Raw genomic sequence first — 20564 nt, 5'->3', positions numbered from 1 at the left:
AAGAATACAGATATTCTGTAGCGGGTCTTTAAAAATAAAATCAGTAATGCTGTTGTATGCTCTTGTTATTGTAAAATTTTGCGATTAACAGCTTTAAGTTTTGTTTCTTTATCAATGAGATGTGTTTTCTTCTTACAGTGATAAGACAGTTATCCCCCCTGTTGCTCCCTATGTAGGTGGTAGTATTACTGGCCCATCAGGAGACATGGACGTCCATCAGATGTTAAGGTCACCTGTTTCTGAGGTCAAAGGTAACTTGCACTTTAAAGTATTACTTCTGTTGTATGCTTCTAGGTATGATGCACAACAGTGTTTAGAAAATTTACAATGGTATACTGCAACAACACAGAGGATAAATGTATTGAGTGTTAATTTTTTTTTTAAATGCCATTTATGGACTTTGAACACTGCAAATGTATCAGAACATCATGAAACCAACTCTTCTTTCAATTTCCATCCCACTAAAATGAAACCTCGTATACAATATTAACATGAAGTGGATATGCACATATTATTTGGACTTCCATAATCCATGTCCGATTAATTTCCCTGGAGTTCTGGCATTGTTGTGGACTTAGTTCATCTTTCTTTATATCATAAATGTACAGGCAGAACTTCAGATAAAAGGACATGATTGGGAACTGTGCCTGTTGAAGTTTTCACCATTGATCAAATTGTTTTCATCTGTTTATAGATCTAGTCGCGGGTTCTCCTCCAAAACAGGAAAATAAATCTGATGTACTTCCTGTGAAGATACAGTATCACCTTGATGACCCTAACGTCACGGCTCGACCAATCAAAGTCACTGAAAAAAGGAAACCAAAGAGGTCAAGGTCATTGAGCAGTGAGAGTTCAAAGTCAAGTTCAGTTTCTTCAAGGTCACGATCAAGGTCACTGGATAACAGTGATTCAGAAACTGAAGAACAAAGAAAAGAGAAAGAGAAGAAAAAAGTTGAGGTAGATATAAAATTGTGTATTATTTATATATACATGCAGAATGCAAAAGGCTCTATTTTGCCTGTTTACATTTCATAAGATTGAAATAAACAAGATGTGTCACTATGCAGGATGAGGTTTGTTTATAGTGTGCAGAAGTGATTAGTTCATACTTATATACTGTATAGTCATTAAATTTTATGGTTATAAAGTTTCATGGTTTAAGCAAACATGGCTATTTCATGTTGTTGTGAATTTGTGATGTCAAATAAAATGAATGGGAATTTTATATCTTCAATCTTCTGGATTGGTTTGACAGTGACATCTGCAAAAGTTAGTTCCCTACGAATATTAATGGTTTCACAGTAGCATGATTCTTAATGAAAGCGTGAATCTTATTTAACAACTAATCTGGAGATATCAGTACTGGTGTCATATTTATGTCTCCCACCACACAGTGGTGTGGGAGACATATTGATTTACTCCAGTCTGTGTGTGTGTGTGTGTGTGTCTGTCTGTCACAAAGCTTGTCCGCACTCTGAGTCGAACATTTCTCATCCGATTTTCACCAAACTTGAACAAAATGTGTTTGACCATAAGACCTCGGCCAAGTTCGATAACTAGCCAAATCGGTCCAGGCATTTTGGAGTTATGGCCCTTGAATTACCAAAAATCGGTCTTTTTACTCTTGTCCGCACTCTAATTCGAATATTCTCATCCAATCTTCACCAAACTTAAAGAAAATGTGTTTGACAATGAGACCTCGGCCAAGTTCGTTAACTAGCCAAATCGGTCCAGGCATTTTGGAGTTATGGCCCTTGAATAATCAAAAAATTGGCCTTTTTAGCTCGACTATTCATAGAATAGTAGAGCTATTGGACTCGCCCATGCGTCCGCGTCCGCGTCTGCGTCCGCGTCCCGATTTGGTTAAGTTTTTGTATGTAAGCTGGTATCTCAGCAACCACTTGTGGGAATGGATTGAAACTTCACACACTTATTCACTGTGATAAACGGACTTACATTGCACAGGTTCCATAACTCTATTTTGCTTTTTTACAAAATTATGCCCCTTTTTTGACTTAGAAATTTTTGGTTAAGGTTTTGTATGTAAGCTGGTATCTCAGTAACCACTTGTGGGAATGGATTGAAACTTCACACACTTATTTACTGTGATAAACTGACTTACATTGCACAGGTTCCATAACTCTATTTTGTTTTTTCACAAAATTATGCCCCTTTTTTCGACTTAGAATTTTTTGGTTAAGGTTTTGTATGTAAGCTGGTATCTCAGTACTCACTAATGGGAATGGATTGAAACTTCACACACTTGTTCACTGTCATGATCTGACATGCACAAAGCAGGTCCCATAACTTTATTTTGCTTTTTTACAAAATTATGCCCCTTTTTCAACATAGAAATTTTTGGTTAAGTTTTTGTATGTAAGCTGGTATCTCAGTATCCACTAATGGGAAAGGATTGAAACTTCACACACTTGTTCACTGTCATGATATGACATGCAGTGCAAAGGGTCAATAACTCATTTTACAAAATTATGCCCCTTTTTCAACTTAGGAGTTTTTGGGTTAAATTCTTATATGTAAGCTGGTATCTCAGTACCCACTAATGGGAATGGATTGAAACTTCATACACTTGTCCACTGTCATGAGCTGATAAGCACTATGCAGGTTCCATAACCCTATTTTACTTTTTTACTAAATTATGCCCCTTTTTCGACTTTCTTATTCATTCAAGCGACAAGGCTGTTAAATAGTCGAGCGTTGCTGTCCTCCGACAGCTCTTGTTTCTCATGTCTGCATTCTTAATCAAACATTTCTCATCCGATCTTCACCAAACTTGAACAAAATATGTTTGACCATGAGACTTCGGCCAAAATCGATAACTAGCCAAATCGGTCCAGGCATTTTAGAGTTACGGCCCTTGAATTACCGAAAAAATCCGTCTGTTTACTCTTGTCCGCTCTCTAAGTCGAACATTTCTCATCCGATCTTCACCAAACTTGAACAAAATGTGTTTGGCCATAAGACCTTACCCATGTTCAATAACTAGCCAAATCGCCCAGGCACTTTTGATTTATGGCCCTTGAATTACTGATTGGATCCACTCATCCAGACCATCTAATTGGATCCACTCGTCTAAAACATCTAGAGAAACTGTTTTTCAGAGGGGCAGTTGTGGGAGACATGCGCTTTTCTCAAAAGCATCTCTAGTTGGTGTTGATATGACACCAAGATATTTCTAGGTTGAGCAAACAACATTATTAAAATAGAATGTGAACTATGGCCATCAAACTTAATAGGATGATTGCATGTGGTCAGTAGAGAACTCTTATAGGGGCCTCCTTGGCCAAGTGGTTAAGGTCGTTAACTTCAAATCCTTTGCCCCTCAACAATGTTGGTTCAAGCCTAGTTCAGGGCATTGAATTCTTTAGAGGAGGAAGCCATCCAGCTAGCTTACGGAAGGTTGGAAGTTCTACCCGAGTCCCTGCTCTTCAAGAAATATTCATGCAAGGGCAAACCTATAATTTTGTTGGTTTAACCCTTAGCCTGCTGGCGGCAAGTGATTCTGCCTTTGCGACCAGTGCAGACCAAGATCAGCCTGCACATCCGTGCAGTCTGATCATGGTCTGCACTGTTCGCTATTCAGTCAGTAAATTTTTAGTAAACACCCCTTCAAATGATAAATGGGACTGCCCAAATTGGAAGATGGACCAGTCCATAATAGAAATTTAGCATGGTAAGGGTTAAGGTTAAAACTAAAGAAAAAAGAAAACCCCTATTATTTTAATGTCAGAAGAGAAAGTACGAGGACACCATACCTCAAAATTATTTCTGTTAAGTTGCTGGAGAATGCTTGAGCTTAAGACTGTCAGACCCTAATAGAATGATTGCATGTGGTCAGTAGAAGACCCATTTAGTAATAGGGATGAGCAGGTCAAAGGTCAAGTTCACAGTGACCTCAGTTATCAGTGCTCATGTTCTCATGAGGGTGTGTTAAATTTTCCTCATTCTTCCATATTGGGTATCACATATTGGCCTTTGGCTATACAACATACTTCACACCTATTTTAAAGCCATTGTGAAAAGAAGTTTATATTTTATGATCGAGAACACATATTTTTCAGGAGCGTATAAAGTGGCAACCACCTCCAGATCCTGATGATATTGACAAAGATGACCACAGTCCCGTTTCACCTACAAAAATAAGCGTATGTATACTCCCCAATTAATAGCCGTATTGTGTTTGTGTAAAGGAATTTATTTTTAGATGTTTATCTAAAGATAATATGTAAGAATCATATTCTAAAGAGGGGAACTTTTGGACAGTTATTGTTTAATATCCCCATTATCAAACAAACAGTTCTTTGATACAATACGAACATAGTATTTCTATCATTACATAACTGAAATACTGTTGAAAAAGGTGTTAAACCCAAAACAAACTGTATTGGACATTATATTTATAATATGAAAGATACAGCAGGTTAAAGTTTCTGCTCTTGCATGGCGTATTAAAAGTTGTTGGTTCTACCCATATTCTTGATCAAACCTGAACTGGGTTAAAACTAGGAAGTTGCTAAATGACCTTTATTTTGACGAACTGACTTAAACTTCAGCGAAACATATTAAATTAGTTTATTTAGAGAAGCTAACATAAGCACATATTTTATTGTGATAAACTACAATAACTGAATGATACGGGCTACACATAGGACCGTCATGGTTTCACCCCATAGATTAGTAAGGGAGACAGTGTGATAATAAGATGTGAGGTCAAGTAGGCGATGTTGTGATACTACGATTTGATAACTATTTTCAAAAGTGCAATATTGATACTGTGTCATTGCATGGTGTTTTTACATTGTATTATTGTGCCATCATTTGCGTTTGCATGTATTACAACACTTTCCCCATGACAAGGGAGAATGGGTGAAACAATGATGGGCCTGATTGAATTTTGTTGAATGCACTTATGATTATGATTCAAGCTGATTTTTTTCAAAACAAATGGTGTTAGAAAAAATTGACCTACAATTCTTAATGTACTATTGTTATAATTGATTACTGATTCCAAGTATATTTTTATAAGGTGGCTGTTGATATGGATGAAGCAAGCAGATCATCACTGAAAACACCACCGTTACCAAAGATTGCAGAAGTTGCTGAAGCTGCTTCAGAATTAGCAAGGTAAAATTAGGGTTGATTATTGTTCCTAACTAGCTAAACTCTTACCATGCTGGACACGATTGGTTCTGCCTCTGCGATCAGTGTAGGTCATGATCAGTCTGCACATCCGTGCAGTCTGACTATGCTCTGCACTGTTTGCTATTCAGTCTGGGTCAGTATCTTTTTGGTAAGCACCCCTTTTAACAGTTAATGGTACTGTCAAAATTTGAAAATGGACAAGTTCAGTATAGAAATTTAGCGTGGTATGGGTTAATTTAGCTTTTGCCTATATTATCATCAACAAGCTTATCTATTAACCTTAAGCCTACTGGCAGCATGTTATTCTGCCTGTGCGACCAGTGCAAACCAAGATGCGTCTGCACATCCGTGCAGGCTCATCTTGGTCTGAACAGTTAGCTAACCAATTAGTAAATTTTCAATGAATACCCCTTTAAATAATAAATGGTACTGCCCACATCGAAAGATAGACCAGTCCATTTTAGAAATTAGGCAGGTTAAGCTGACCCAATAAGTTTGTATTATGTGATGGATTGGAAACACAATCAGTCCTGCTTGCTTGTTTGAAGACTGTTCCTGAAAAATGTCTGGAAGGCACCATGAATTTTCTCCACATATTAAGTGTAGAAAGTTCACATATATATACTGTAAATTGTGCTGGTGTTACTAATATTATACAGATAGACCCTAAAATGTTCAGGGATAGAAATACGTTAAATAAAATCTAGAAATTGATTTCTTAGTCTTAGAAATTACAAAAAATGATTTTACAAATGTGAACTTTATGATAGTTGTTAATATAGATAACATAAGTTTTGATATTTAAAGTTGTGATTGCAAAGAATGACAACTCTTGCCTTAGACCAGTACATACTGTATGCAGAGATACCTATTTAGTTTACTTCCCTTGCAATTACACAATAGATTGGAAAATGAAAATGGTTTAAGACACAATATCATACCTCTTTGCACAAAAAAACATTTAGGATTTATTCATATGTGTTTGATATAACCTTCAAAACTCGCTTTGTATGATTTTGTCAGCTTACTTAAGGTAAAAAATTAATTTTTAATAAACTGATGATAAAATGAATTACCAGTATATATTTTACTGTGCAAATTATAAAGTTTTGCTTGTATCAAAATGTCTCAGTAGAAGCACTTTTGTAATACATAACAGGTAGGATTAGTAAAGGTGCAATGGCATGCCCACATAGCTCAGTAGGTAAGAGCATTGGTCTACGGATCGCGGGGTCGTGAGTTTGATCCTCAGGTGGGGCGTATGTTCTCCATGACTATTTGATAAACGACAGTGTGTCTGAAATCATTAGTCCTCCACCTCTGATTCATGTGGGGAAGTTGGCAGTTACTTGCAGAGAACAGATTTGTACTGGTATAGAATCCAGGAACACTGGTAAGGATAACTGCCCGCCTTTACATGACTGAAATACTGTTGAAAAACGGCGTTAAACCAAAACAAACAAAGGTGCAATGATATTGATCGGTATTTCCTATGCCAACAGTTTGTATGCAGGTTACATTTTACATTGATTAAATCAGCATTATTATGTTTATTTGCCTTTATAGGAAAAAACGAGGTAGGTGGGACAGTGCAGAGCCTCTAAAAAAGACAGATGCTAAACCTGAACCGCCTGTCGCTGAGGTGGACAGGTATAATCCAGACTCGCCAACAAGGCCGGATGGTAAGTACATGTTTTTTATTGATCATTTTTTAGGTAAACTGAAAAAAAATCTGTCTTTGGGGTTATTTCAACTTGTCAGATTAATTTCAAAAGTAAAATATACTAAAAAGAAATACATTACTTTTGGGTTTTACAAAAAAGCTGTAGATTTTGTATTTTGCTTCCATCATGCCACCAGTATAGGTTAAGGAAATTTCATAAACCATGAAGTTACACTGTTTATATGGCTTTAAGTAGATTAGATCTAAAGAAATTTAAGTGGAAGTACTTAAAAGCGGTTTGAAAGTCTTTGAATAAAAATATTTGAAATACGTTTACTTTTTCCAGAAGGGTCTACCAGACTGCCCCCAATGCCCTCGGAACCAGAGCCTGCCCCACCACCTCCCCCGCCACTTCCTAAAGAATCTCTGCCACCACCTCCACCCCACGATGAGGAACCTACAATAGGAGGAAAAGAAACACACTCTCAGCAGTCTAGAGATGTTCCAAAATCTGTGCCATCTGTGGGAGACAAAGCCATTTCATCAGTATTTGAGACCAGTGGGCCAACCAAAGGTCAAATTGGAGTTGTGAAGCCAATGTCAATGTCAATATTGCCGAAAGTAATTAATGCAGATATTCCAATGCCTGTTGATCAAAAGCCAGCGGAAGACGAAGCTTCAAAAGAAAAGCAAACAAAGGAAACTAAAAATGAATCTGGACCGTCGACTTCCAAAGAGTCGAAAGAGAAAGAAAGAAAAAGTTCTAAGGCCTCAAGGCAAAGGTCAAGGTCAAGGTCAAAATCTAGAGACGGAAGTACTTCAACACGAAAGAGGTCACCTGTACCAAGAAGAAGGAGAAGCTCTCCTTCACCAAAAAGAACAAGAAAGAGGTCACCTTCACCCTCGCCAAAGAAAAGCAGGCGTTCCAGGTCACCCAGAAGAAGGAGGTCAGTGTCCTCCAGGTCAACAAGAAGGAGTTCAAGGTCTCCTAAAAGGTCAAGAAAAAGGTCATCATCAGATTCTGTGTCTCCAAGGAGATACTCTCCTATTCCACCAAGAAGGCGATCCAGGTCACCAAGACGTAGGAGGTCAAGGACTCCAAGACGTAGGTCACGGACACCTCGTAGATCAAGGTCACCACGCAGAAGATACAGCAGATCTAGATCAAGGTTTGTTGCCTTTTAAGACTTCTTTGAACTGTTGGCTTTTTCTAGCTTTTGCTCAGTACTTCCTAGGGCTGAATTTTGTGGTATATTTATCCAATTATTATCCCCTATAAAGAAGCAGCATGTACTTATTCAAAATATTGGTCGGTCTGTCTGTCACCTCAGGGTTGTATTTGAATAGCTGAAAAATACATCAGGGTAGGAATGTCAAACTTTAAAGGAAGGTTGATCATAAAGGCAGATGAGCTGTATACATGTTGAGTTTGATTGCTCAAAGGTCAAGGACCTTGAGCTGAAAATTGGTTTGAGATGGATAACTGAAGAAACTCTTTGGCCAGAAGTAATTAAATCCTTTCATGGGATGATTGCCTGTGGCAATAAGTTGACCCCTATTGTTTTGGGATCAAAGGTCAAGGTCACAATTACCTTGAGACTGAAAACAGTTTTCACTCTATAACTGAAGAATCCTTTGGCCAACAGTCTTCAAACTTAATAGGATGATTGCTAATGGTCTGTTGGTCTCCGGTATTGATTTTGGGGGACAGTAAGTGAAAGGTCAAGATCACTGTGACTTGAGACTTAAAATGTTTTCGTCTCAGTAACTGAGGAATACTCGGGTCTACAGTTGTGGAACTCCATAGGATGAAAATTTGCTGTCTAGCAGTTTTATCCAGTGTTCAACAAACTTGATCACAATATTTAAGGCCAAAATGTCTTTGCTCAGCACAATTATCATCAAGATACTCACATTCACTTTTAAGTTATGGTTCTTGAATTACTTGTGAAAGTTGACAGTGCACAGTTGTTATACATTGTTCTCCAAACTTTGTCAAAATGTTTTTAGGCACATTACCATGTAATAACCAGACAGGTAGTTGTTGTCACTCAGAGTTATGGCCCATGAATTAGTGAAAACTCAGAAATTGACAACTAATAAGGTTTATAAGTAAAATATTTTAAGAGTCGAAAGTAATTTGCTGTCAGGCATACATTTTGACAGTTTAGCACACTTGTGATACCTATTGTTTAAATGATTCGCACATTTCACTATTTGCAATCTTGAAGAATTTTCACTGCTGGATTTAAACCAGATTTTTAGTGACCGTCAGAACTGAAAAAAAATTACCTTTACTTTCAGAAGTCGTGGAAGGCATGCAAAGAAAAGAAGTCGATCACCAGTAAAACGTAAAAGAAGGTAAATAATAAAACCATTAATATTGTGATGGTCTCGTATTCTTTTTTTCATGTCTTAAATTGAAAATTCAGATAAACTGTTGAATTAAAATTTCAGTTGCATTTTAGGTAAAATGTTTTATAGAATTTTTAAATAATTTTTTTTTGCTGGTAACCTTTATCTTCTGAGAAAGTTGTTAACAAATACATTTGTACAAGATAGAGAATGTAATATAGTTATTTCACAAGAAATGAGTTCTTTGCTTTTGTACCCATAACCATACTCAAGATATCATGTGTTGCACCCATAATTCATGTTCTCATGTTTTTTACCCTGTTCGTACTAAAGATCTCATTGTCTTCCCATAACTCCGTCGTCTCATGTGTTGATCCATAACCCCCTGAGATTCCATTTTGAACCTAGCACCTTAAATTTATAGGTTGTAGCTCGATAACTCCACCAAGATTTTTTGTGTTCCATCTTCTAATGGCAAGTTCCATGTTGTGCCCTAACATTAAAATCTCATGTTTACCGATATTACTAGAGATTCCAATTGACCCATAGTATGTGAAATTCATCGATGGTCATGAAAGGAAGTATAATGGAACCCCTTAATATTGATTTTGGGGTTCATCTAATGGTCAGCACAGGTGCTCGACATCTGAATAACCGTTTCCGTCAACGAACTAAGACCACTTGCACCTAGAAGTGGTCTAACCCTGCATAGGAATGAAATGGTCAGTAAAGAAGTAGATGACCCTTTTTGATGGGTTAGTTACATTCTTAATTGGTTGGTCTAAGTGGTTGAACAGGAAAAACATTTAACCTATCATTATCTAATGTGTGACCATCTTGACTGATTTGGTTAACGTTTCTTAAATTATTGCATTAAAATGTAATTTCCTACGTATTTTTGGTCAATCAATTTAAAGTCAATGTTAAGTAAGCAACTGAAAATTGAAAAATTATCTGTATAACTTAAAGAAGAACTTGACCGGTATGATTAGAAATTCGATACAATGTTTTATTTGTAGCTATTAGTTTTGATAAAATTATGTTTTGTGGTCACTTGTTTTTTTAGTTTAATTGGCCTCAAAGCCTAGACATAGGAAAACAGTTCCAGTTCAATAATGAGACTAGGCCCAGAAGTTAAACTCTACTTGATTGTTCATGAGAATTAAAGACTATTGTTTTCGTGTGGTCACTTCGTTTAAATCAATAACAGCATGAAACATTGATCACCATTCCAAATCATAACTTGGATACCAATTAGCCTTCATTTTTGAAAAAGATAGGATTGATTCATTATGCGCGAATTAGATGAACACTATGTATTTTGGGTCATCAATAGGTCAAGTCAAGAGGCCTTTCTTTAAATATTTTTTGAGACATTAAACTTAGAAACCACTTGTTGTTGGTAATATTAAAGGAAGTTGGGCGTAAGGAAAAGTACCCATATTTTGTATGAGTCACATTAATTACAGGTCAAGGTCCAGCCATGAAACAACAGTGGCTTTGCGAGAAACCAACAGCGCGATGTTGAAACTTATGCAAGATAGATGGAACCATTGCGACAATGATATACCCATTGCTGGCGACCACAGTTGTCTCTTTGGTATTTTTCCCCTGACCCCTATTAATTTTGAATGATTTCATTTTTGTATTTGGTATGTAGTAATGAAGTCTTATTTTACAAAACATTTTCTGTCTTTAATAGATTTCTCATGTTTAAGTAACCATATTCTTAAAAGATTAATCATTTGTATTTGACTATACAACTAGTAGCAAGATTTCATTTGTTTTACAATTAACACTACCGAGAATCCATGATGTTGTAACCAGTAAACTCACTTTAATAAATCATAATGTTGTTATCAAAGTATTAGTTCTGCTACAAATAAAACTGCAAATTTCTGTGTTGTTTATTTCTAACTAGATTCATGTTTGTGCCTAACTACTCAAGGATTTCAGTGTATGAACAAAATGAGTTACATCGAATTCCATTTTATCGCAAACTCATGTAAGAATGAGCATGTCCTATCAATATAATGAAATGCTTTTGTATAAATTTTAAATGCAAAAATGATCACATGCTTCTGGTAAACATAAATGATGACTTTAGAACTAAAACAGTTGCAATTGAATATTGTTGATTTTTTGACTACAGCAGTAATGTCATTGCAAGTAGTTTGTTGTGGTCACCAGAGCGATAAGTTTCAAAGGTACAGTGACTTGAGACTAAGGATGCAGGCGAAGAAAAGCTTAGTAAAGATGTGCAAACAGAAGTCTTATGTAAAATACTGTATACTTTCTGTGTGTGTTAGTTTTACAGATTCTTTATTAATACTGTTTTGAGTCTATGTTTAATGAAAGTTTAAAAAATTTATACTTATAGTTAGTCGTAATGTGTGACATTTTGTACTGATTTGGTCTGTTTGTTTTAAATTTTGCATTAAAATTGGTCATTTTCCTAAGCAAGTCATTTTTCATCATAATTTTGAAGTCAGTACATTTTATTATGTTACAGAAATAGAAATTGAGTGTGACAAATTATCTGTTATACCTTACAAAAGGAAGAATTTCAAGGTAATGATATAGAAATTTCGATACAAATGTTTTATTTTAGCTCATCTAGTTTTTATAAGAAATTATTGTTGTCTGTTTTAGTATCAAATTGTTTTTTGTTTTTTTTTTGTTAGGTTGGCTTTTCTCAAACGCTTTAAGAGCTATATTTTTGAAACAGTGCACAGTTTATCTTTATTAGATGAGTAGGTAGGCCAAAAGTTACAACTCTTACTTTCGTTTTATGAGAATTAAAGCTAAAAATTGAAATTTCGTGTTAGGTCATTTTTCTTTATTATTATAACAGCGATGAAACTTTGCACACCTTTTTCATTATCACTACATAACTTGTGCATTTATCTCAATTATAGCCCTTTCATTTCTCTTGAAAAAGATAGTATTTTCTTGTTATTTCATTTTTTAATGTCTGCTTGAATACTAAGGTCATGAAACTTTTTACATGTCTTTTGTCATCAATAGGTAAGTAAGAAGGTAAAGAACTCTTACTCTTTTCTAGCATATTTTACTATGTCAGACACTTTCAGACAAGCATCAGCAACAGCATGCTCCTGTTGGTGCCTGGTTATTATCTAAAAGGTACAAGTTGTGGGCGGTTAAGGACAAAAAGTTCCATATGGTTGTAAAACAAATGATTCACATTCAAGTATTTTACAGGTGAGCCATGCCATGAGAAAACCAACATAGTGGCTTTGCGACCAGCATGAATCCAGACCAGCCTGCGCATCCGTGCAAAGCTTATTGCAAGTAGAGAAACCATTAGCGAACAGCATGGATCCTGACCAGACTGTGCGGATGCGCAGGCTGGTCTGGATCCATTCTGGTCGCAAAGCCACTATGTTGGTTTTCTCATGACGTGGCTCATTTAAAATTTTGAATGTTCTAAAACAGTTTTTGTTATATTGAAAGTATTATGTTAGTAATGAAGTTACTTAATTATGATGAAATCTTGTGGTAAATGTAGTCATTTTTCTGTGTCTTTAGATATACTTTGTCATGTTAAATAAGAGTAAATATTCTTGAAATAAGTTGGTAAGTCAAAATTTTATGTCATATGGACTTGTATGACAAGTATTTAGAATAGAGAAATTTCATTTGTTTTTAAATTAAGCACTTACGAAAATGCATGAGTTTAAACACAGTTTAAACACTTTAAAATGAAATAATGAATGTTGTGTAATAAAGTTATTGTTCTGCTATTCAGAAATTAAATTGAAAATTTAACTGTAGTTTGTTAGCTAACTAACTATGTTCGATTTTCGCTGCTTAATACTACAGCGATAGTTCAGTAAGCAACAAAATGAGGTTGACATCTGTTTAATTTCCATTTTATGCAAACTTCTTTAAGAGATGGAGCATGTATTCCTATCAATAGCTAATGAATGCTTTAGCCTATAGATGTCACATTTTATAGGATGGTGGTCAGTAGATGATCACTATTGCGTTACGGTCAGTAGGTCAAAAGTCAAGTCACAATGATCTCATAGACTAAAAAAAACAGTTTGCAATTGCAATATGGAGATTGCTTTGACCTACAGCAGTCAAAGTTTGAAGGATGATTTGTTGTGGTCACCAGATGGATAGTATGTCAAAGGTCAAAGTGACCTTGAGACTAAAATGCAGGTCTGGTAACTTGAGAATGTTTGGCTAAAGACTGTCAAACATTGTAGCATGGTTCTGTATGGTCAGAAATACTGTAGTGGGTCAAAAGGTAAAAGGTCGTGCTCACAGTGATATTACTGTGGCTGTCTTACTTTGTAGCAGGATTGGCTGTGGTCATTGGATGACTACTGTTTTTGAGGTTAATGTCAAGATCATAGTAACTTTAAGACTAAAATATTTATAGGGTGTATAGCTGTAGAATAGCAGACCTTTGGACAAACTTCGTAGCCGGCTTAACCTGTAGTCAATAGGTTGCGTCATTAGGTGAAAGATGAAGGCATTGCCTCCAGAAGGCTATTGCAAGAGGCATGTGTTTTGCAAACAACTGTTGGAAAAGGTTTTAAGAGGCACATATAAATTGTCACAGTGGACTGAATTTTATATTATAAAGCTAGAACAAAAAATATAAATATTTTAACACGTAGTGAATAGAGGACATAGAACACTGAAAATCCTTCCTAGTAGTGGGTTGCTTTCTGTGGCTCATTAATGGACATGGAATACAGTCTGTATCATTCAGCTAACAGTTGATAGTCCCCTACTGGTTGAGTTGGGTTCTGTGTCACTTGTACACAATCCACGTGAATTGCTTACGGTTTACATGACTTTGCCATTTTATGTAGGATAACTATATCTTGTTAAGTTTATATCATATACCTACACATCACGTCTCATTTAAGTATCTCGTATACAAGAATGACAACCAGTAAATTGATTGTAGGGATAACGCATGTTTTTTCGTGTTATAACATCTGCAGAATCCCGAGGGATTACCAACGATTCCCGAGGGATTCTGAAGATGTTACAAGACGAAAAGAACATGCGCTAACGCTGTTCTAGCATTAAACGCGTAAAAACTAAGTAAATGAATATATTGTCACTCAACGTCATTAAATTTCCATGCATTGCGCGGTAAAATCTACGTTGTTTTTTCACGTTGTGAATTATCCGTTATGGGGCCGTAATACGTTTACGCTTTGCCATGGAACGCGCATATATACAAAGGTGTTATAACAGCACGCGAGCGCGAGAATCTCTGTTAACACACGTTTTCTCTCTAGTTAAAACACCCCGAAAAATGAAAATAACAGCAGTTTTATGCTAGAAAATGCGTTTGGGACGAAAAAATAACTAAACGCGGATATTACTACTTCTCAAGAAATCAAAAATTTGCTAATGAATTTTATATAGAAAATAGAATAATTTCACCCAGATCACAAAAAAATCAGTCCAATTTCTTATTTTTATTATTTGTTTTATTCAAATGAAATTCTCCTTATCGACCCTGTTAAAAGGGTAAAGCTTGAAACTTCTGAGATTCCTTCTGTATTTTTATAGGAATGGTTTGCAGCATCAGCATTTCTAGTTTTTCTCGTTCTTTTCTAAAATCGTACTTGTATATTTTTCGCCAAGGTTTCCTTTTTATACATAACATGGCTTTGGGTGATTGGTGTTCGCAGTACTTAAAATAAATACTTAAGAGAAACTTATCCGAGTTGGTTAAAGCATATAAATACAAAAAAAGAATTATTACAGTATATTTAAATGCCCGCAATGCACAAGTGTCTGACGTTTTGAACTTGTGCCCCATTCGAATATATGCATTATTTCAAGACATACATAATCCATATAGATTAAAGATTTTCAGCAATGGTCATTTGGATTTAATTTAATCCTCGTGGATGTAATAACTTTGGATCATTTTAATCCTATACGATTAATAGGGTTAAAACTTAAACTCATGATTTTAAACCTACAACGCGGCTACACAATCGATTGATTCTATACAAATATAATAGAGTTAACTTTAAAACACCCTTTAGTTGCTATAGCAGTGGGAATTTCAAAAAAAGAAAAGATGTTAGTGGATATTTTGATATAAATACAGGGATATGTCGTTGATATTCAATGGATAGACAGTAGAAAACAATTGTTTCCCGTTCCTTTGGCAACTACACACTAACTGGTCGGAAATAGAAAAGAAATGTGGTTCCAGACTGATCATCGTCCGCCAAGCACGCACAATACACCGCGGTTAGATCGCCGGCTGCCAAAACTAACCGACAAAGGAAGCACTATCAGCCGAAAGTCGGACAAACCAGTACTTCCGCCGGCGGCACAAGGAACCGCCGGACCCAAACCATTCTTTGTGGAAGATGATCGCCGGTCAAAAATAACCGTGGTGTCACTGAAATCGGATCGAACCTCTAGGACCGTCCAGACGGTGCAGTCGGCACTCTCGCCTCGGACTCCGGTAGCACCCCCACCGAAAGGAGCAAAGGCGGTGTTAATAAAAGCTAAGACGAAAGTGAAGGACGGTTTCAGGTAAGTATTCATAAATTTATATTTCAGGCCGCCGCCGTTGTTTTTTATTCGACAAAGAAAGTATACAACTAGTGCACTATGCACAATATAAACAACAAATATAACGTTTTGTTCAAACCTGGCAAATGGTTACTTATACACGGAGATATCTGTTGTATACCTGGTCCAGGTCCGTCTAAATTAAACTGAGCGCAATTATTTTCAGTGCTACCAAGGATACAACATATTTTAAAGTTTTAATCACCCAGTTATTTGAAATTGCTGTAAATACATTAAATGTTTTAATACAAACGAAATAAATTTGTGGCGATTCGCTTCAGGTATCAACAGATTAATAAATGAATAGTCAGAAACTAGAGGAGTTTGTTGAAATGGTAAAATCTATTAAAGTCTGGGTATAGCCATAGCTTTGCAAATAGTGATTCATGGAAACAAGAGCAACCTTTTTCTAATTGTACATTTGTTTTCTATGTAACTTTTCTGTTCTATTACTTACAATGGCGATTTTTGCCATTTAATGTTTCATTCCAGACAATCGTCAATAAAAAGAATTATAGCATCAGGATTGTGTGTGGCAACGACACTTCTGTTTTTGTTTGGCGTCTTCCTGCCGTTTTGGAACGTGTATACATACTCTGTGAGCGGAGTGACCACTGGGTATTACGGGGGACTGTGGAACTACTGTCAGAGGGTCACTGGTGGAGACACAACATGTACTGGATATTCGGAGTCCAGTCTCGAACGTATGTAATTCTATACTACGTTGATTTGTGAGAATCACAAAATTTTGAAAACAGAAAGCTGTTAAAGCCGATTCAAACATGTTTATGTTCACATTTATATACATTTGAGCAGATAAAATAACAATAATAAAAAAAACAAAAATATTTCACCCCATCGCCTTGTAGGCCAATAAGCGCAGAAGTACGATAATAGCATGCGAAGAAACGATGCACAGGCGGGTATTCCGATGCAAAAATTCCGAGATGCGATAGTAACATCATTCGCATAGTGATTTAGCGTTTTTGCATTGTTGCATCGCACTTTCATCCTTCGACTTAAGGACCAAATTACAAGTACGACAGTTCGATGTTAATATACAGTGATGAAACACCATTACGTGTTCGCATCGTATTATTTGACGTTTATCGTTCCTTCGACCTAAGTGTGATATAACCGCAAGTACGATTGTGCGATGTAAATATAACACTGTCGTCCTTTAGACTACTTAGATCGAGGGAAGATATTGCGATAATACAAAAATTGCAGAAGTGCGATATGTATATTGCGTCTTTGGATTTTCGCATCCTATAATGGCCCCATGGCATTGTAACTTCGAAGTTGATAAAATGCAATTAAGACATCACCTATTAACAATTTTCTCTACGACTCTATGTCACAACCAACGAATTAAACAACTGTAGCAGAGAAATATAGCCATACTACTGTTTTAGGCCGGGACCGGATATCTAGCTAGCTCTAGAGATGGTGGGAGGCCGTGTAAGAGGCTGGGTAGTTTTAGAATACACCCCCTTTTGACCACATCTATAGTGTTTTCGGCCTGTTTCGTGTCCTACGACCGGAATATACACCCATACTATATACGGACATTGAAGTATATGCGTCTTGTCTACAGTATGGAATCTGGAGTAGCTCTAGAGGCTAGTATAGGCCGGACATGTATGCAAGGTATGGTAACATTAAGTATGTGCAGACACTATATATATGTTATGTTTCGACCCTTGCACATGTCCCTGCACGATGGGTACATACAAGTACCACATATGGATATGTGTGCAGATATATCTACTATCTAAGAGTCAATAATATGTCTCCCCAGCTCGTTTTTAGGAGAAGTAGCCATGTAAAACTTTTTCATTATCAGTTTTGTCATACGGACGGATAAAGAGGCAAGATACTAAGTCCAAATCTGAGTTAGTACTAATTCAATATTTCGAGTAGGAATGCTGAAAATTCGAGTTAATAAATAGCACGCACCATACAGTAATGCTCTTCCGTACCACATTCACTAATTGTTTCCTATTCTTGTTTTAATTATCTAAATTTTCGGCATACAATATAAAAGTCTATTTACTATGTACCACAGGCAAAATAGGAAAAAGTTGTTTGCCACCAATTACCTTGCGAGCTCGTCATTCTTTCTTAACTGTTTCATTGTCGTTTGCACATCCGCTTCAGACTGGTACCAGATCATTTCTTTCTTACACATAAATCTTTTCCAGAATGTTTCCCGGCCGTTTGTTTTCTTCGACATCACTCTTTCTAGTCTAATGGTTTCTTAAACATATTATGGTTTCTTTTTTGAGGCTGGGCATCCAGTTTCTCAAACCTACTGTATGTCTCTTTTCCCCGGAGTGTGGATATATACTTTCCGCCTGCCTCCCAGTTGATCTGTTTTTCACGTGAGCTAATTTTTTGACCGATTCCAGCATTTCTTTCATCTTCTGTAATCAATTTCCTGAACTTATTTCTTATTTCAGACTGGTTCCGAGCTGTACGGTTTCTCGAACTAATGGCATTCATGGGAATGTTAGGGCTGATGGGTCTAGTGATAGCTTACATGTTCTTTCTACGAGAGGTGAAATATATTTTCCTGCAGTGGATCATCATCGGACTTTGCTTCGGTATAGGTAAGGTCAATGATTGTAAGATCAGTCTAAAAATTTGACTTTGCCTTGGTCAAATTCAAAAATGCGACCGGAAGCAAGCAGTTATGTAACAAGTCTCGAAACCTGTAAGGTCGCAACTGGTTTGTCTAAAAATAGAATTTTACGTTGCAAAATCAAGCATACCGGTATATGGCGGCTGTATTACATTTCTAGAAATTCTATTATCAGTCCTGACATATTTTAAGATTCGAGAAAAAAATCTTATTCGGCATAAATGACATTTTAAGAGCCTTATAGATCTACCATACATGTATGTTCTCAAATATCTACACACATGTTTCTACATTGTCAGTTCCACAAGTTGTTACGCCTTATAGATCTACCATATATTGTTCCCCAAGTTGTTATTACGCGTTATAGATCTACCATATATTCTCAAATATCTACACACATGTTTCTACATTGTCAGTTCCACAAGTTGTTACGCCTTATAGATCTACCATATATTGTTCCCCAAGTTGTTATTACGCGTTATAGATCTACCATATATTCTCAAATATCTACACACATGTTTCTACATTGTCAGTTCCTCAAGTTGTTATTACGCGTTATAGATCTACCATATATTCTCAAATATCTACACTCATGTTTCTACATTGTCAGTTCCTCAAGTTGTTATTACGCGTTATAGATCTACCATATATTCTCAAATATCTACACACATGTTTCTTCATTGTCAGTTCCCCAAGTTGTTATTACGCGTTATAGATCTACCATATATTTTCAAATATCTATACACATGTTTCTACATTGTTAGTTCCCCAAGTTGTTATTACGCTGTTTATGTCTGTCTATTCCACAGCTTTATTCGCTCTGCTGGGATTAATTGTATTCGCTTCGAGTTATTCCAATTCAAGCCATATAAGTAGTGCCTATGGACTCACATTTTGCGCCTTTTTTGGCTCGTGCGCTGCTGGTGCTCTGTTTCTATGGGACAAAATTGAAATGAAAAAGGAAGGTACAGACGGAAATATGACTTTCAGAGGTCTGTCGGGATACCAAAGTTCAAGGTCGACCAAAGTGCGAAGCCGGCTGTCTCATGCTAAAAGCACGAGGTCTCAGGCTGCACCTAGCCAAAGGTCAACGGTGATCAGTCACTCATCAAGTGTGCCTAGAAGCACGAGATTAGGTGCAAATCAAAGCACTGTCTCACAGCTACCGCCAACTAAAGAAGTGTAAAGAAGATGTGAAGTATTAAAGGTGGTTAATCACGTTTGAGCAATATTTTCTGACATTTTTCAGTTTTCGTATGTTCTGTTAGAGAACAAAAAGACGCATTATATAGAGTTAGATTTCTATTGGAAATGTATGATTTAATACTTTCTGTAACATTTAGTAATTATCTCCTGTTAAAACAAAAGTGTTGAAAAAGTGGATTATTGTTGTTAATTTCAATATAATTTCTCGTTTTACATTTGCATTTGATGTAAATTGGAATATTTCAAGCACCTGAATCAAAGGGCACGTTTTGAAACAACGTGTAGCTTCAAAATTAAATCTTTTTCAATCTGTCTAGCCAAAGGGAGGTAATAATAATTTTATAAACTTGCAATTCTAATGAATTTTGGCAAAACCTGCTCTTGTCAATGAAAATCTTTGACAACGCTAATACAGTAGTGCTTATATTCATTACATTCCTTAGGCAAATTATGTTTATTGAATTTATTATACTTGTGCTAAAATAATGCTATCTTTGTTGGGCAACCGGGATAGGAAAATCAAAGTTTAAAAATACTTCCAGTGAAAATCTGACGTATAGTAAGAACTCGGTGAACACAAATAAGTGTAAATGATCAGTTAGTAAGGTTTAAAAAAATCCATTAGTTGACCAAAATCTGATTAACCACCTTTAACACTACCTTTTATACTACTAGACATGGATCTATTATTGAAACTTTATATTTTTTACACACTGATTGCTTTTCATGTATGAATGATATATAGAACGAAAGATTTCTTACTTCTGTAAAATTGTAATTTACATAGTTTATTTGAATAAATGTGATGTGTAATACGTGTGCGTTTTGGCGCTAGTCTGTTCCACAGATCTGACTAGCAATACAGTTACTAGTTAATATGTAGTATAAGCGTGTGGAAGAGACTATTTTGGCACATTCCTGTTCCGTCGCAAATATATTTTTCTT

General features: G+C 36.1%; 2 protein-coding genes across 2 annotated transcripts in view; both read left to right on the top strand.

Moving 5' to 3' along the window:
• Window positions 1-9235, top strand: part of LOC123559752 (NK-tumor recognition protein-like) — a 36984-nt gene extending 27749 nt beyond the window's left edge. Inside the window, exons 15-21 of the mRNA XM_053516785.1 lie at window positions 139-251; window positions 695-957; window positions 4080-4163; window positions 5045-5142; window positions 6727-6842; window positions 7170-7992; window positions 9128-9235. Of these exons, the coding sequence (XP_053372760.1) occupies window positions 139-251; window positions 695-957; window positions 4080-4163; window positions 5045-5142; window positions 6727-6842; window positions 7170-7992; window positions 9128-9188 (1558 nt within the window). The 3' untranslated portion in view covers window positions 9189-9235. The remainder of the gene's footprint in view (window positions 1-138; window positions 252-694; window positions 958-4079; window positions 4164-5044; window positions 5143-6726; window positions 6843-7169; window positions 7993-9127) is intronic.
• Window positions 9236-14943: 5708 nt separating this feature from the next.
• LOC123560485 (uncharacterized) lies at window positions 14944-19600 on the top strand. Its single transcript, XM_045352674.2, has 4 exons — window positions 14944-15730; window positions 16262-16473; window positions 18232-18381; window positions 19223-19600. Exons 1-4 carry the CDS (start codon window positions 15390-15392, stop codon window positions 19597-19599), a joined length of 1080 nt encoding a protein of 359 aa, XP_045208609.1. The 5' UTR covers window positions 14944-15389; the 3' UTR covers window position 19600.
• The last annotated feature ends 964 nt before the right edge of the window (window positions 19601-20564 follow it).

Source organism: Mercenaria mercenaria, chromosome 10 (assembly GCF_021730395.1).
Source record: "Mercenaria mercenaria strain notata chromosome 10, MADL_Memer_1, whole genome shotgun sequence".
NCBI classification, from domain to species: Eukaryota; Metazoa; Mollusca; class Bivalvia; order Venerida; family Veneridae; genus Mercenaria; species Mercenaria mercenaria.
Note: the sequence above shows the minus strand (reverse complement) of the source record. Positions and strands in the feature narration are given on the sequence as shown.

Excerpts from the sequence above, each read along its gene's own strand:
- LOC123560485 (XM_045352674.2), top strand. The coding sequence starts at position 15,390 with ATGTGGTTCCAGACTGATCATCGTCCGCCAAGCACGCACAATACACCG. Across the intron at positions 16,474-18,231 it reads TTCGGAGTCCAGTCTCGAAC|ACTGGTTCCGAGCTGTACGG; the intron begins GTATGTAATTCT and ends TTCTTATTTCAG. Across the intron at positions 18,382-19,222 it reads CGGACTTTGCTTCGGTATAG|CTTTATTCGCTCTGCTGGGA; the intron begins GTAAGGTCAATG and ends TCTATTCCACAG.